At 30.3% G+C, this 15326-nt stretch overlaps 2 protein-coding genes across 2 annotated transcripts; one reads left to right on the top strand and one right to left on the bottom strand.

Annotated features, from left to right (window-relative positions):
• The first annotated feature begins 10108 nt into the window (after positions 1-10108).
• LOC125832053 (chaperone protein dnaJ 8, chloroplastic) lies at positions 10109-11453 on the top strand. Its single transcript, XM_049511183.1, has 3 exons — positions 10109-10440; positions 10586-10654; positions 11056-11453. Exons 1-3 carry the CDS (start codon positions 10207-10209, stop codon positions 11239-11241), a joined length of 489 nt encoding a protein of 162 aa, XP_049367140.1. The 5' UTR covers positions 10109-10206; the 3' UTR covers positions 11242-11453.
• A 355-nt stretch (positions 11454-11808) lies between these two features.
• LOC125832052 (uncharacterized) lies at positions 11809-15326 on the bottom strand. Its single transcript, XM_049511182.1, has 2 exons — positions 15020-15326; positions 11809-12164 (listed from the first exon to the last, which is right to left on the bottom strand). The coding sequence occupies exons 1-2, from the start codon at positions 15183-15185 to the stop codon at positions 12073-12075; spliced, it is 258 nt and encodes an 85-aa protein (XP_049367139.1). The 5' UTR covers positions 15186-15326; the 3' UTR covers positions 11809-12072.

The raw sequence follows: 15326 nt of genomic DNA, 5'->3' as shown, positions 1-15326 counted from the left end.
TTTCTCATGTGGACCTTGTTTAGTTATGTTAAAAAACAGCCCAACAACATATTAATTACTGATGATTTCACCAACCAAATCGGTTCTGATGTAATGTTAGAGCTATTGATACATCATAATTCAATAGTTTTATCTTGATTTTCAAATTTAATGATTATAGTTAAATTTCAAACTCCACATAAAATACAAATATATTCATATCTGAAATTTTTGATTGACCTTTTTAAAAAAAAAAATAATTATGCATCGACTGTTCTTTTTTTTATTTTTTTATTTTAATATTCCAATACACCAAGCTAGTCGCAAGTAGGTAAACACCTACCACGGGTGAGCTTCTATCTCACATTTTATTTATTGGAAGCCCTTTTCCTTTCCCCCATGGCCCCATGTAACATATGTATGTATTGTTTGTCATGGATTTTGTTTTTATTATGATAAAAATATTACTCCTTATAGAGAGCATACATAAGTTTAGATTACAACACATGTAAAATTAGTTCCAACAAAAACTTGAATGTCACTAAAAAATATTATTATAAAAAAAATGACTGTTATCATGATCGACTCAATAAGAATTGAGGCCTAAAGTTAAATTTCATAAATATCTTAATTTTTTTTATTTGACATTATATAACATACTCAATGTAATCTTAGTAAATGGTATCTGAATAAGGTAGGATGTACACATATAGCTTTTGAAATAAGAATATAAACAAAGCAAAATTTTCAGAAATATAATATAAAGTTAGAATAATAATACTTGACTCAAGAATTTAATATAATAATATGGAAATTGTGTTGTGTTGAACTTAATAAATTGATATAATGACATTAAAGTATTATGCGGTGCTTCAATGTAGTGATACCTTGTTGCTATGCTTGAAATTTTGGAGAATGACACTAAAAAATAAATTTTGACCTTTTATAAACGGATAATAATAGATTTTGCAGAAAGCATTAAATTTTCTACAAAATTTTAAATAATAGTAATAAATAATATATCCATCTATTGCCAAACCTTGTTATTTTTTTGAAATTTTTTCTGTGTACCTTGAATTTGCCAATCAACAGACAACATGCTCAACCAATGGAATTCCCACACATATTTTAATAATTTGCCTCAGTATTCTTTTAGTACTATTGGTGAGTAAAAAATGTGTTTAATTGGTTCAATTATTGACTTACATTCAAAGTATTGGATCATAATTCATTATGTTAAAAGTGGTTGGCTGTTTGTTTGAAACTCACCCTTAAATGATCCAACAATTGTAGATAAAGTCTGTCTCCTCTGTTGACTTCTAATTAAAAGATTTTTGAATTATATTATTTGATCCGTATTGATCGAAATGGCAATGGAGTAGATCGAGAGTCGGGTGGATCTAAACCTTGGTAGCGCAGGACGAATTTGGATTTGTGCTAATGTGGAGCGGGGTGGGATGTGTTGCTTTTTTAAAATAACTTTGTTTTTCGGGCAACTCTCTCTTGCTGACTTAAATTTATGTTTAATTACATCATGAATTGTTATTTTAGATGCTAACTTCGTCAAAGTATTTCTCATATGATAAACAAAACTTTGAGGATTGAGTTTATTTTAGATTATCATTAACTGAAAAGTTAATATGAATTGTAAAACAATTGTTGTGAAGAAAGTAGAAAAAATAATTCTGTTGGGAAGGATTTAGATACACGTAAATCATATTTAACAGTTTTCTTAGTAAAAATTAGTGGCAAATTATATCGACCGAATTTATGTGCTGGAGGGCTGAGCGGGGCAGGTTGAAGTTTTAGCTTATGCCTGCATATTGATCAAACACATCTACTAAGAAAATTTTAATTGAAAGTATTTTGTACTAAACTGACTTTATTGATGATGTTTTGAAACTTTATATTTATCTATTACTATTTTATTTAGTTATTTTATAATTAAAAAATAATGAGAAAAAAGTAATAAATATCTATTGATCTATTAAAATAGAAAAATAAATTAAATATCTATTTTTATATAGGAGTCAAGTAAAATTTTTTTAAAAAAAGGAGTATTTATTTGTTTGTTTATAGATCTAGAGAATCTTTTTAACCCCCAAAAAAGGAGAAAATTTTAGAAATGAAAAACATAAAAGGCATAAGAAGGCTTTGTAGCTATAGTTTTGTTAATTGTGCTCCATAGCTATAGTTATGTTTGCTATGGAGGTTGCGGTTTGTATATTTGTGTCAATTTGTATATTTCGCTTGTGAATATATAAAAGAATAATTATACAAATTATGTATTTATACATTTAGGAATTTTTTAGTACTCCGTTTGTACATTTTTCTTGCCAATATACAAATAGGGTAATTTATTATGATTTTTTCGTAAATTGTAAATAAATAGCTAGGGTAAACATATACAAAATTCTGAATTTATACAATCAGGAAACAAATAATATAAATTCAGAATTTATACATATCAGGCGAATAACAAGATTCGGGAAAACTATAATAGCTTGTTATAATTTTCTTAAACTGTAGATATAATATCTAATATAGGTTGAATGTTTGTTATTCTGCATAATTTCCCCGAAAGAATGATCTAGAAAATCCTCTCCACCAATTATTGGATCCTTTACATGGGCCTACAATACACTTGTTAATGAGCAGCCCAAACTTTGAAGTCTTTTTAGTTTGTGGGCTTCGAAACGGCTGATTCCCTTCATCCTTTTTTATCCATCGTTATATTTTGGGTTAATTACTTGAGTGGATCCCTTTTAAAAAATAATTACTTATTTTAAATATACTCTTTAATTATTACCATTTATAGCAATATATAACAATACAATGTATTTTATTAAATTGTGTTTCTCTCCCTCTTTTTTTTTCTCTCTCTCGCACTCTTTCTTCCTTTCTTTCTCTCTACAAACTTTTTATGAGCTCTTTTTTTATCTCTCCAATCCTTGGCTGATCATTGATGTAGCAAACGAAAGAGCATTTTATTATCTGTAAATTGAATAAAATTTGTATCAATAATGAATTAAACAAGTAATCCAATCGTAACAAATAAACCAATAAACTGCAAAATGAATTAAACTTGTATTAAAAGTGTACTACACAAATATTAAAGTTGAATTAGAAGAGAGAATTAAGCATGAATAAAAAAACGTAACTAATGAAAGTATTATACAAAATTAAATTTGCATTAAAAATGTATTATGCAAAATTAAAATTGAATTAGAAGAGAGAATTAAGAATGAATAAAAAGTGTAAGTAACGAAAGACAAGACAATAATCTACAGATTGAATTAAACTTGTATTATTCATGAATAAAACAAGTATTTTATGTGTCTTGTAAATTATTTTTGGTTTGTATCACTAAGAACATGAGTGATGTTTGCAATATGTATTAAAAATGTATTATAAATGTATTATAAGTGTGTCACCTAAATTATTTTAGTTGATATCATTAAAAGGGGAGTGAAATTCGCAATATGTATTTTAAATGTATTGTTCATGATTTTAATACAATTTTAATACAATTATGAAATATATCTAATACAAACGAAAGAGCAGTCAATGATTCGTAGACTAAATAAAACTTGTATCAATAATTAATTAGACAAGTAATTTAATCGTAAGAAATGAAGAAACAGAATAAACTGCCAAATGAATTAAACTTGAATTAAAAAGTATTACACACATATTAAAGTTGAATTAATTATGAATGGAAACTAATCACAAATTCATAAAATTCAAATAATGAATTCAAAATTTGAAGCTTTATAATAACCATCAATGTTGAACTTTTGCTGTTTTAATTTTAGATATTTGAAATTTTTTCTTGAAAACTTAATTTTGTACAAATTTTCGGTCTTTCTGTTCCTTTTATCATCGTATTTTTGGGTGAAAATTGCAAATTATGGGTAAAAACTGATTAGAGGAGTTCTTTAGATGGAAATTTGAAAGAAGAAGAAGAAGAATAAAAAGAAGAAGAAGAGGAGGAAGATATAGAATGACACAAAAAGAGACGAAGAAAAAAATTAAAAAGAAGCAGAAGAGGAAGAGAAGAAAAAAAGGCAGAGAAAGAGGCAAAGCGAATATAGACGATTAAATTTTTTAATTTCAAAAAATTATTATATTTAGTTAGAAAAATTATATTGCTATAGATGGTAAATATTTTTTTAATATAGCATATTTATGTGATTTACCCATATATTTTGGGGGTTCATGTAGATATAAGTCCTATATAATATTAGTATCTATTTAACTCAAAAAGCTAATTTCTACAAAAATATAAATAAAATTATCATGGTCTAGTATTTTCTCATAAATTTTTAATTTCTAAAAAGTAATTTTACACCGTGATAAAAAAAGTTCATAAATTGTAAAAGAAAAAGGAAAAAAGAGGAGGCCATTTATGAAATAGGTATCCCAAACAAACCATGTAAAGTGGAAACAAGACTTACTTTTTGGGAGTGTTTGGTAGGGGGAAAAACATATTTTTCTGTTCCAATTATCTCATTTTTGGAAGATATTTTTCTCAAAAGCAAGTTTTTTAAAAATGAAGAAAACAACTTTCTTGATAAACAAATAAATAAAAAAAATTCATGAATGGCGCTCATTATTGATTGTATCCTCTCCATTCGTCAATATCTTTGAACAATATTTTTTGCTTGATAATCAAATATCAGACAATAAATATTAGTATCTTTTGTGCAAAACATTTCAAATATTCTTATCAAGAGTTATAAGAATAGTACTAAATAGAATCTATACGGAATGATAAGATTATGTTGGAACTATTTCATATCCATGTTTTGGTTTGAATCGTATTAATAGTAGTTCTGCCTTTACTCATACTTATCCATATAGTAATAACTCGTGTATTGTTAATATCATGACTTGTGTATCAATTATACACCCAATAATACTAAATAAGATGTATAACTAATATTGTGACCTGATTTGTTGTAGTGGCGTGGATACAACGTAACTTTCATAGATTAAATTTTCATCCAAGTGTTTGAAGACAAATATCTTTAAATTGGATGATAAATATATGGATGCTCTTGTCTTCTTTAAAAACTTTCTTCGTCAACGTTTTGTTTTGTGAAAGTGAAATGTATTGTCTTAATTGTTAGATAGCATGATTTTTCTGAATTCGAAATACAACTTTGACCAAATTTGTCTCAAACTATAGCAAAAATAATAATAATAATAATAATAATACATGCATTATAGCTAGTATATGGTCGACCTCTTCAAAATATTAGGATCATATATAATTTATACGCAATGTGAAAAGTATATTATTAGCTCAATCTTAAATTATGTAGCGCAATTTCATTAAGACAACATAATTTAAGGAAGAATAAAAACTCTTGAAATATATTGTTTTGAATTAATGTTTAAGAAAACATATCATACTACAGTATCGTGGAAGAAAAAAAAATCATGAAATATTTTACCTTTTGAAAATCATCCTCTAGATAAAATATTTGTTAGAGTAGTGGTAATAACAAGCTTACTATTTGTGTTATGAACCAACCTCAGCTCAACGTCAATAACTAAATGGATTTCACACAACTAGTTATTGGGCCAAAAAGAAGCAACAAAATTGGAAGGCCTTCACCAAGGTTGATTTGAGACCCAGACTCAAATTAACAACTAGATAAAAGGACGACGAATGAAAAAAATAATTTATGCAAATTGTTATGAAGAGTCTACATTCCCTCATTCCCTCTGAGTATCTGGCTTCTCATCTCTTTCTAGTTCCTATAATCCTTTAGTTCAGTTGTTTAACTATTGTTACTTCCCAGAATTGCCATTGTGTAATTGGAATTTCCTTATGAGTTTATGCTGAGAATTAGGTTAATTACACGTTGCGTCATAATTTATATGACACCTTTTGGATTTCAAGATTCAAACAGATCTATCTTTGATTGTAAAAATTTTCATATATATTTTTAATATTTTGAATTGTCAATTATTGTGACTTATAGTTCTTTTTACGTAATTTACAAATATATAAATTTTGTTTCAAAAAAGTTAAAGATTTCATGCACAAATTGTTGGGAAAGGCAAGACACTAACAAGAATGTTCGACAGGATAACAACGGAATAATAGCCAAGTTTAACTTTCCCTTTCAATTTGACCCAAGAGAAGACAAACCAAATCAAGAAATACGATGAATGGACAACAATTATATCAACCGAACAAAAATAACAAGATAAGAATAATTCAATCACACAAGACACAACGATTTACGTGGAAAACCCTTCGATGTGAAGAGTAAAAAACCACAAGATCAAAAGCTCCACTATAAACACCAAGAGTTACAAAATTGGCCACAAAACAAGCTCCAAACAACGAGCAACAACAAAACAAGATTGCACCAAAACTAGAGAATTAAAGGAGAGATTTCACCCAAAAACGAGTTACTGTTCACGCTCCAAAATCAGAAGCTACAGACCTCCAAATTCGATCTCCACCGTTGAATTGCAAGAACCTGAAAACTCCCAGTTCAAATTTGAGGACGATCCAACGGTTAAAGAAGTAGAAAACTCTGTCTGAAGCAGACTGCTTGAGCAAAAAAATTTCAGAAGCAAAAAAGGGATTTTTCTCTCAATCTTTAAAACGAATCTCTTTTGATTTTTCTCTCTTGTGTTTCTGAAAATAAGACCAAATAAACCTTACATATGCCACATAATATTTGGGTGATGAGCTAAAGTGGGTTGATCCTAATAAGACTTTTATTTATCCACATAGGAAGAGAAAAAAAAGATCCTAAACCAACACAATTTTTTTATCAAACTTAAACTGTTTAGTTTTCAAAAAATAAAAAATACCATATCAATTCGAACGCAGGGAATATAAGGTACGAAGATATTATCTCAATATTACAGAAGACATGTAAAGGTTCGTATCAAACCATCGTCTATCAATAGCAAGTTGCAACAAGTGATATGGATATGGGATAATCATTTATTAAAGATCAATGAGCTTACGTGTAGAATCCACTTGTTTGGAGGAAGATATTATTAACAATTTAAGGTAACAAAAACATTTTATGCAATACTAAATTAACAAATTAAATAGATATTTATTAATATCACTATCTCTGTAAAACACAAAAACTTGTCATTTCTTGAATGATGCGGACCTTCTTTTTTCCGAATAAATTATTAGGAGTAATGCTCAAATTATTTTCCATCAATTGCTGAATTTAGCGTATCGAATAAATAAGGTGAATAATAACAATAATAATATCATAATAATAATAATAATTCCAAAAAATAAATATCAGCTACCTTCAGCGCCAAAATTAAAATAAAAAATATCAATGTCCATTACTGACAGCGAGGGTATATATTATTAAACAAAATATTTATTCGACACCAACTCCTTTATTAAATTTTATTTTATTGGAATTTTTTTTCTCTCGCATTTTATCTACTAATTTAGCATGTGGTGCCAAAGGTATCAATCAAAGTTCACTTTCACGTTATTGGTGCAAGATACTCACTGCCAAAAACAGAAGAAAAAAAAAAGGGAAGGCTAATATTGGTTGAAAATCAATAAAATTAGTGGAATTTATAACAAATTCATTTATTAATTTACCTATGATATAATTATTTCAAGTGTAAGTTCATTTTTAGTATTAAAATTAAAACTATAGTTTTCCTATATTTTTATTATTCATTTCCATTTTTTATGAAGTAAAATTTAAGTATGTTATTTCAAGTTAAGTGAAATTTTCTTGATCGATTTCTAAAATTCTTTTTTCACCAATTTTTGTTTTAAAACCTCTTGAAATCACCCCCCCCCCCCTACGCCCACCCACCTACCTACTCTATTCCATCATAAAGATCAATAGCGTTGTTCTGGCAGTCTACGTTGCTTATTCTTTCACGTGACTCGAACAGTTAACATAATTAATGATAAAAATATAATCAAATTTGAATTCGAAGTAAAAAGTTACTTTTTCTACTAATATATAAAGGGTCATTGTGTTTCCTAAATAACCAAAATGGACATATTGCTATGCTTTGAATACTTATCCAATTATATAATAACTTGTCAACAGTCGTTTATCCATCAAATTATATTTATTATTTTTTAGTATATCGTTATCATTAATTTTTTTATTTTGATGAAATACTCACTCCCTGCTTTCTGAACATTTTCTTACTTTTGTATTTTCTCAAAAACAATAAAATAAATATTGATAATAATTACATCTGTTTCCTTTCTTTCCTTTTCTTATTTAGGGTAGAAAAAAAAGATCAAATTGCGTAATTCTAACTATTCATCTTTCCTTAAATCTTCCTAATTGTTTTTTTTTAACCAATGTAAATTATCATTAACAAACGAAAAACAAATACACCTAAAGAACACTCAATCTCCTAATCACCCTTTAAATCTCTGCAATAACTTCCTAATTGTTACTATTTAAAAAAAAAATCTTCTCTTTTTCACCCTATTCTATTTCTATATATATATATATACTAATAACTAATAATTTTCTCACTTATCCTAAAACGTGACTTATAATCCCCTTATCCATTAGGAAAAAGTTTTGTACTGAAAAGCCCGTTTCCTGTTAGTAACCAAGTAATTTCGTAATAGTTTCGTTGTAAACTTCAAACTCTAAACCGCGGAAAAAAGTGTTACGATTCTGTTTTTGCATACGACATCCAGTAGATATACATTATTATTATTATCTAAAACAAATGTGGCTATTCACCGACGCTTACTACTTTTCACACTTCCCAAAGTGTACAAACTGGAATTACGTAGTCAGCCACATGTAATGACTCACCAACACCTCATCTGCTCTCTCTCTCTCTCCCAATATTTTTTATCTCCTTTTGTACTACTATACATTTTTATTATTTTTAGGAAATGTTATAGTTTAGTTAATTGACAAATTTGGTCTCTACTTCCAATTGTACTACTAGAACATTTTTTATTACTTCTTCTTCGTCCTTTTATTTTTTGTTTATTCAGTAATATTAGCTCAGCACATCTTTAAAAAAAAGATCATAAATACCTGATTTTTTATTTTTTGTTATAATATACTTATAAAATCATCTTTTACCTCTAATGAAATACCCCATATCCCTAATTACCTATCGACTTTTGAATTGACACACAGAAAACAATTATTGACATAGTGAATTTACTATTTTATCCCTATTAATTATAAAGTAGTTGCATTAAAAACTTATGATTTTCAAGAAGTTTTACATTTTTCGAAGTAATTAATTGAGGGTATAATAGATATAAAAAAAGTTGTCCTTTCGTGATTTGTCAAAATGGACAAGTAATTAGGAACAACTAAAAAAGAAAAAGTTAATAAGTAATTAGGAACTGAGTGAGTAATTTACAACTAACAAATATCTAAGAATTATTTTAATCTTCCTTTTTTTAATTTTAAAAGGTGTGATAAATTTATAATGAACAAATAAAGCCGGACAAACAAAATACTATATTACTCTTTTATATAATTCAATCAACGCAGTTTACTAAGACAAAATTTACTGAATAAATGTGTTTTTTTTATCTTATAGATGATGGATCCTTTTTAAATATCAGTCAACTCTACATAAATGCGGATCTCGAGAAAGTAACTCAGAAGTAAAAATGTAATTACTAAATATTTTAGATGAGCAAAACAATTAACATTAAATAATATAATTGGAATGAGATAAATACACGAAAAATTAGGATATTGTATACCAATTAAATCGGTAATTAGGATGACTGGATAAGAGATTCAGTAATCAAATCTAAAAAAACAATTGAGTCAAAACACGATTTAAACGCAAGGGGTCAAAAACGGAAGAAGCTAAGATTCCAAATAGAGACCAAATATTACATTTTGGATAAGATCAAAAAACATTGGGCCTTAATGGGCCTCAATTTCTTTTCTCTGTCTTCATGTTTTTTACACCACTCAAATTAAACTAAAACCGCTCTACGATAGACACGTCTCCTCGAAAAAAGAGATTGACACGTCACCCTCATTATCCACACCATTATTATCACCTCAATAAAAGGAAAAAAATAATTAATTACCATACCTTTTTTTTTTGTGCTTATATATACTGAAAACTCCTATTCCATTCCATTATATTTCATTTTTTTCACCATTAAAACAATCTCATTCTAGTTTTGGTTTTGAATTTGTGAGTAATTTAATCAGTTTCGATTTTCATTCAAATTTGTCTTCAATGGCTGCTGCTATGGGAATGATGGGAAGTATTGGGGGTTGTGGAGCAGCTTCTGCATCTCTGTTTCGATTGAGGAACTCAGCGAAGAAGAAGACCAAAAACGATAAAAATGGATTTAGGGTTTCATGTGTTTATTCATCTTCTGCTGTTGCCGATCCGTATAAGACCTTGAAGATTCAACCTGGTGCATCTGAATCTGAAGTTAGAAAGGCCTTTAGACAGCTTGCTCTTAAGGTACGCACGCCATTGTTAACTGCTTTAAATTAAATCTGGAAATTTTGAATTTATTTTCATAAAAAAAAGACCGTTTTGGTATTTTTATATGCCTTTAATTGAATTTTTTTAAGTTATTAATATGATGTATTTTATTGGATTACAGTATCACCCAGACGTATGCAGAGGAAACAATTGTGGTGTTCAATTTCACCAAATCAATGAAGCTTACGATGTAAGTTTTTGTGCATATTTGCTTTGCTTAGATCTTATGTCGATTAATTTATTTTTGTATTTGTAAATAACAAGATAATTAAATATGTTTTTATCAGATTTAATTAGTATAGAAGCTAATTTTTTTCTTTATAATTAATATAATATAAATCATAGTGGTGGACCCTTTATGTTTTATGGAATATGACGTTTTGCATAAACCAACGGCTTCTATACCCACTGCCCACAGACAAAGGCTTTTACTTGATGGCTTTTCTGACCAATAAAATCAACTTGTAAAAATGGCCATTTTTAAATAGAAAAATGATATGATCCATTCGACTTTGACTTGTTTGAGATTGAGACGTAGTTTATATTTTGTTATATAAAATCTTTTGGCTGATGTGACTATGTGTGATGCAGGTTGTGATGAGTAATTTGAGAGGTGAAACAAGAGCAGAGTTAGAGATGATTGAGGAATATGATGATAGTAATGATGAATCAATGAGAGGAATGTATGAACCAGATTGGGATCTATGGGAAGAGTGGATGGGATGGGAAGGTGCTGGCATTCGTGATTATACATCACATGTTAATCCTTACATATGAATGTTAATTAATGAGTTAGGGATTTTATCTTATTGGTCGAAAACTCAAGAATTTGAAGACCCATCCCATCTTCTTTAAATCAAAGATGGTTTGAGGTTGATGTACATATTCAATAGGAAGTAGAGGAGGTTCTTTTTGTACATATTTGGATTCCCTCCTTGTTTGCTCTTACCAATTGTATTCATCTCTCGTTGATAAATAAAACATCATATAAAATTGGCAACTATGATGTTGGCTAATGAATCGGAATTTTATCTTTAATAATTTTAATGTTAACTCCTTTTACATAAAACAGTAATTTGTGCATGCTTGCCTACCTATGTAAAAAGAATTATTCCTGATTTTAGCATACTATTGATCTGTATTATTTATCGCAAGAAAACATGTATTTACTTATTACTTGAGAGAGAGGATCTTTCGGAAACAGTTTCTTTACCTCCACGAGGTAGAGGGAGATGGATTTCACTGGGTATACGTCACGACCAAATGAAGCAAAATTCATATCATCACTCATATATAGTTAAATAATCTACGATTCTATCTGTGTTTAATCAGAAGTATAGAACGTGACAAGAAAGGAAACGTTCTACATTTATGAGCATGAAGATAAAATTGAATGAACTTCACCATGTTCAACCCAACATGCTTGGAAGATAACAAACACAAAACTATGTTTCCTTTCGTGATTGGTTTTGTATGCAATATATAGTTCATATTACACAAGTTTGTCCAAAAAGAGGCATTTATGTAAAGTCCTTTGGGAACAGCATGAACCTAACTCGAAGGCTGAAGGAACTGGCATCGGAAACCTGGTTGAAGTAACTCTTTTCATTATTTAGTTGAGGATGAACCAGCAGAGAGCCTCGCACTCCGTGCCTTATCAGCTTTCTCCAGGTAATCTTGGTGAGATTGTTGCTTGGAGCCTTCCAAAGAAACAGGAAAGAAAAAAAAAAGATTCATTAGCTTTCCACCCTTCCTGATATCTCCACATATGAAGTGGAGTTGATGGAACACAAATGTATTTTATGACAATAATGCGGATAGAAAAGTTAAGAGGAGTACAACAAATGGACACAATACATCGTGTATAGCTCGTAAGGTGGTTGATCTTCCTTTCTCAACAGAAGTATTACAAAGAAAAGCAAAAGGATGAAAGAGGAAAGGGTAATAAAGCTTCGAAAAGGGTCATACAGCAACTGAGTAACAAAAGAACTCTTATTAGTATTTACAGTCAACACGTTAGGCATTGTTCACCAATTCAATATTTCTTTATATTTGAATACTCGAATCCAGCAAAAACAATCACAATACCACTCCAAGTAGTGATAAGGACACCTCCATAAGATGTACAATATTGCATAAAAGTTGGTTCCAGAAGCTAAATTGACCATTTGGAATCGAATTAAGATGTACTCCATACAAATAGATGAAGAAAATAATGACCTTACATAGTCATAGGCATACGTGATTGGATAACCATTTTGGACAGCTTTACGCTTATAGCAACTGTTAGGATTCATATATAGCTTGTACATGACACATCCAATATCTTTATATCTTTTTAGTTATCAATTTTTTTTAATTTTTGTCATTTAGTTATCAATTTATGTACAATTATAAGCTAGGTGCTTTCAAGTTTCAATAGATTTGACCTAAACAAATCCCATAACAATAAAAGCCATCGGCGGACAAAATCGGATATCAGCACACTCTTATCGCCTACAGAATCTTAAAATCACTAAGTGAGGCACAACATTACAACTACGAAAGTCTACAAAATTATTAGCTGGAATGAGGTTCATGCAGCTATACCAACAATCTTTTTCATGAGATGAAGTTTTTTTTTTTTTTGATGACAAGGGAAACCCGCAGCCACTACCCTTTGGGTGCGCACAGGGTAAAATCTCCACTCCTATGCAATAGCTCGCAAACCACATAGGAGAGGTAAACCGCACTAGGCAAGCCTGGTGCGACGAGCTCGACCCAGAAGGCAAACCCCTTGCTTTCGCTGGCAAGGGGTTTCGAACTTGAGACATAGAGATGAAGTTTTTTAGAACCACAAAGGAGTGAAATTTTATGTGCATGGGCGTATGACATCCGTTTCTCATGAATTCTCTTACTATATACATATCAACTATGCCAGTTTCACTCGATTATGTAAAATGGAGTGGGTCCCTTACATTTCAGCCTTATTTAGAGTGAATAACAGTCCAACCTTATCAATTGGAGAAGATAGAGGGTGGGTGCATTAACTGCCGATTTTCAAACCGTGCGCCACTAGCTCTAGGGATTTCTCAATTATAAAAAAAAGTTATGTGTTGCCTTTATATTAGTGTAAAGATATAGTACTTGAGCCTAACTCAACCCCCAAAGCTAGTTCATGAATGGAGGATTGCTCAAATCCATATAAACAGACCACCCATCCATTCCCCCACTAATATGAAACTCTAATCCACTCTAACAATTTGCATTTACACATACTTCTTTCTCTTGACATAGACATATTGACAGATTCTATCCATAAGGAAATCAAAGAACAACCCCAAAGACTCCTCCCTAACCCACCACTAAAAAGAGAGAAAAATCTTATGATTTATCTTCTTATGGAGCACACTTGAAGTAACATCTGTTTGAAGTGAAGCAGCAAAATACGCAACAGCTGATAGCTCAAAACCAACACTTCTTTGCTTGTTCTAATGCAGCTTTGGCTCGTGGAAACATCAAACAATACCATCATTGTTTGCCTTATTGCAACAAACAAGCAAGATATGTGGTAATTATCACCAATTTTATTTCGTTTGTAAAGCAAAGAGACCAGTATTATAAGAAACAATAAGTAATACACAATGAGGCAAAATCTACAGCAGAGGAGAAAATGGTTCACAGTGTCACTAAATCAAAGATTACCTAACTACTGATAATCTCTCTATCTTTAAACTACACTAGGGTAAATATTTGAACTTTTTTTGATGCTTGCTATGGGAGAAATTCTCTTCTTTGCTTTTCATGTTTTAGTAGTCTTAGATCAGTAGCAGGGTTATGAATAAAAGGGAATCAGATTTAAGGGAAGTAATTTTGATGGCACAAAATTTAATTCCTACAGAGAAGTAGCCCGAACGGAACAATTGGATATTAAGGATTCATATACATCAACCCAACTAGTTTGATATGAATCCATATTATTTCTTGACCAAAAACTTGATCTTTTTGGTGACTGATTTGAGGGGTGGGAGACCAGTGTAAGTAGGCTTATTTTCTATTCGAATGAGGTGAAAAATGCCAATTCCTCCATGAAAATACGTGATCTTTGATTATATGGATTCTGGGGAACTAAGGGTGTGGTCTGGTGGTCAATGAAGTAGGCAGAGAACCAATTATGCCTCAGGTTCAAAACCCTACTAGCCGATTTATTTCCATCTATTCAAGCCTTGACACACAGAAATACTTGTGCTATTAGTTGGTAGGAGGTAGCAGGTAATTGTGGAATTAGTCTACGCACGCGCAAGCTGGCCCGAACAGCAAGGTTATAAAAGAATATGGATCTGAAGCAACCATGGTAAGTTCAATCTCTTACATCAGTAGCAGGGTAACAAATAAAAGGGACTCAGACACAAATGGAAGCAATCTGGGAAGGAGAAAAATTACACAACTTGTAATTGAATAGCGGGACCATTAGATATGAAGGATTCATACATTTAGTCCAATCAGTTTGAGATCGAGAGAGTAATTGAATTCAATAACAGTTAATTGCAATAAAAGGGTAATTAGAATGACGAACCTCGGGTCATGAAGTACCAGGGAACACCGAAGAGGACTCCAATAACGGCGATGCCACCAAAGACGTGCTTCTTCTCACCGCTATATAATACATGCTCCAATTTGGCCCTAAACCCTCCTCCTGCTCCATTCATCTTCTTCGCTTCACTTGCCATATTCTTCTCCATTTGTTTCCCTTTCTACCTAAAACCCTTAAACCCTATCGATTTTGTATTACCAGTATTTTCCAACAAAAATAAAGAAAGAGGCTATTCATTTTGAGTCTGAGCAGCTCGGTGGGCTTGTCGTGCACCCCCTTTACTCACGGC

Source organism: Solanum verrucosum, unplaced genomic scaffold (genome assembly GCF_900185275.1).
Source record: "Solanum verrucosum unplaced genomic scaffold, falcon-dt-bn FXZP01000009.1, whole genome shotgun sequence".
In the NCBI taxonomy this organism is placed as follows: domain Eukaryota; kingdom Viridiplantae; phylum Streptophyta; class Magnoliopsida; order Solanales; family Solanaceae; genus Solanum; species Solanum verrucosum.
Note: the sequence above shows the minus strand (reverse complement) of the source record. Positions and strands in the feature narration are given on the sequence as shown.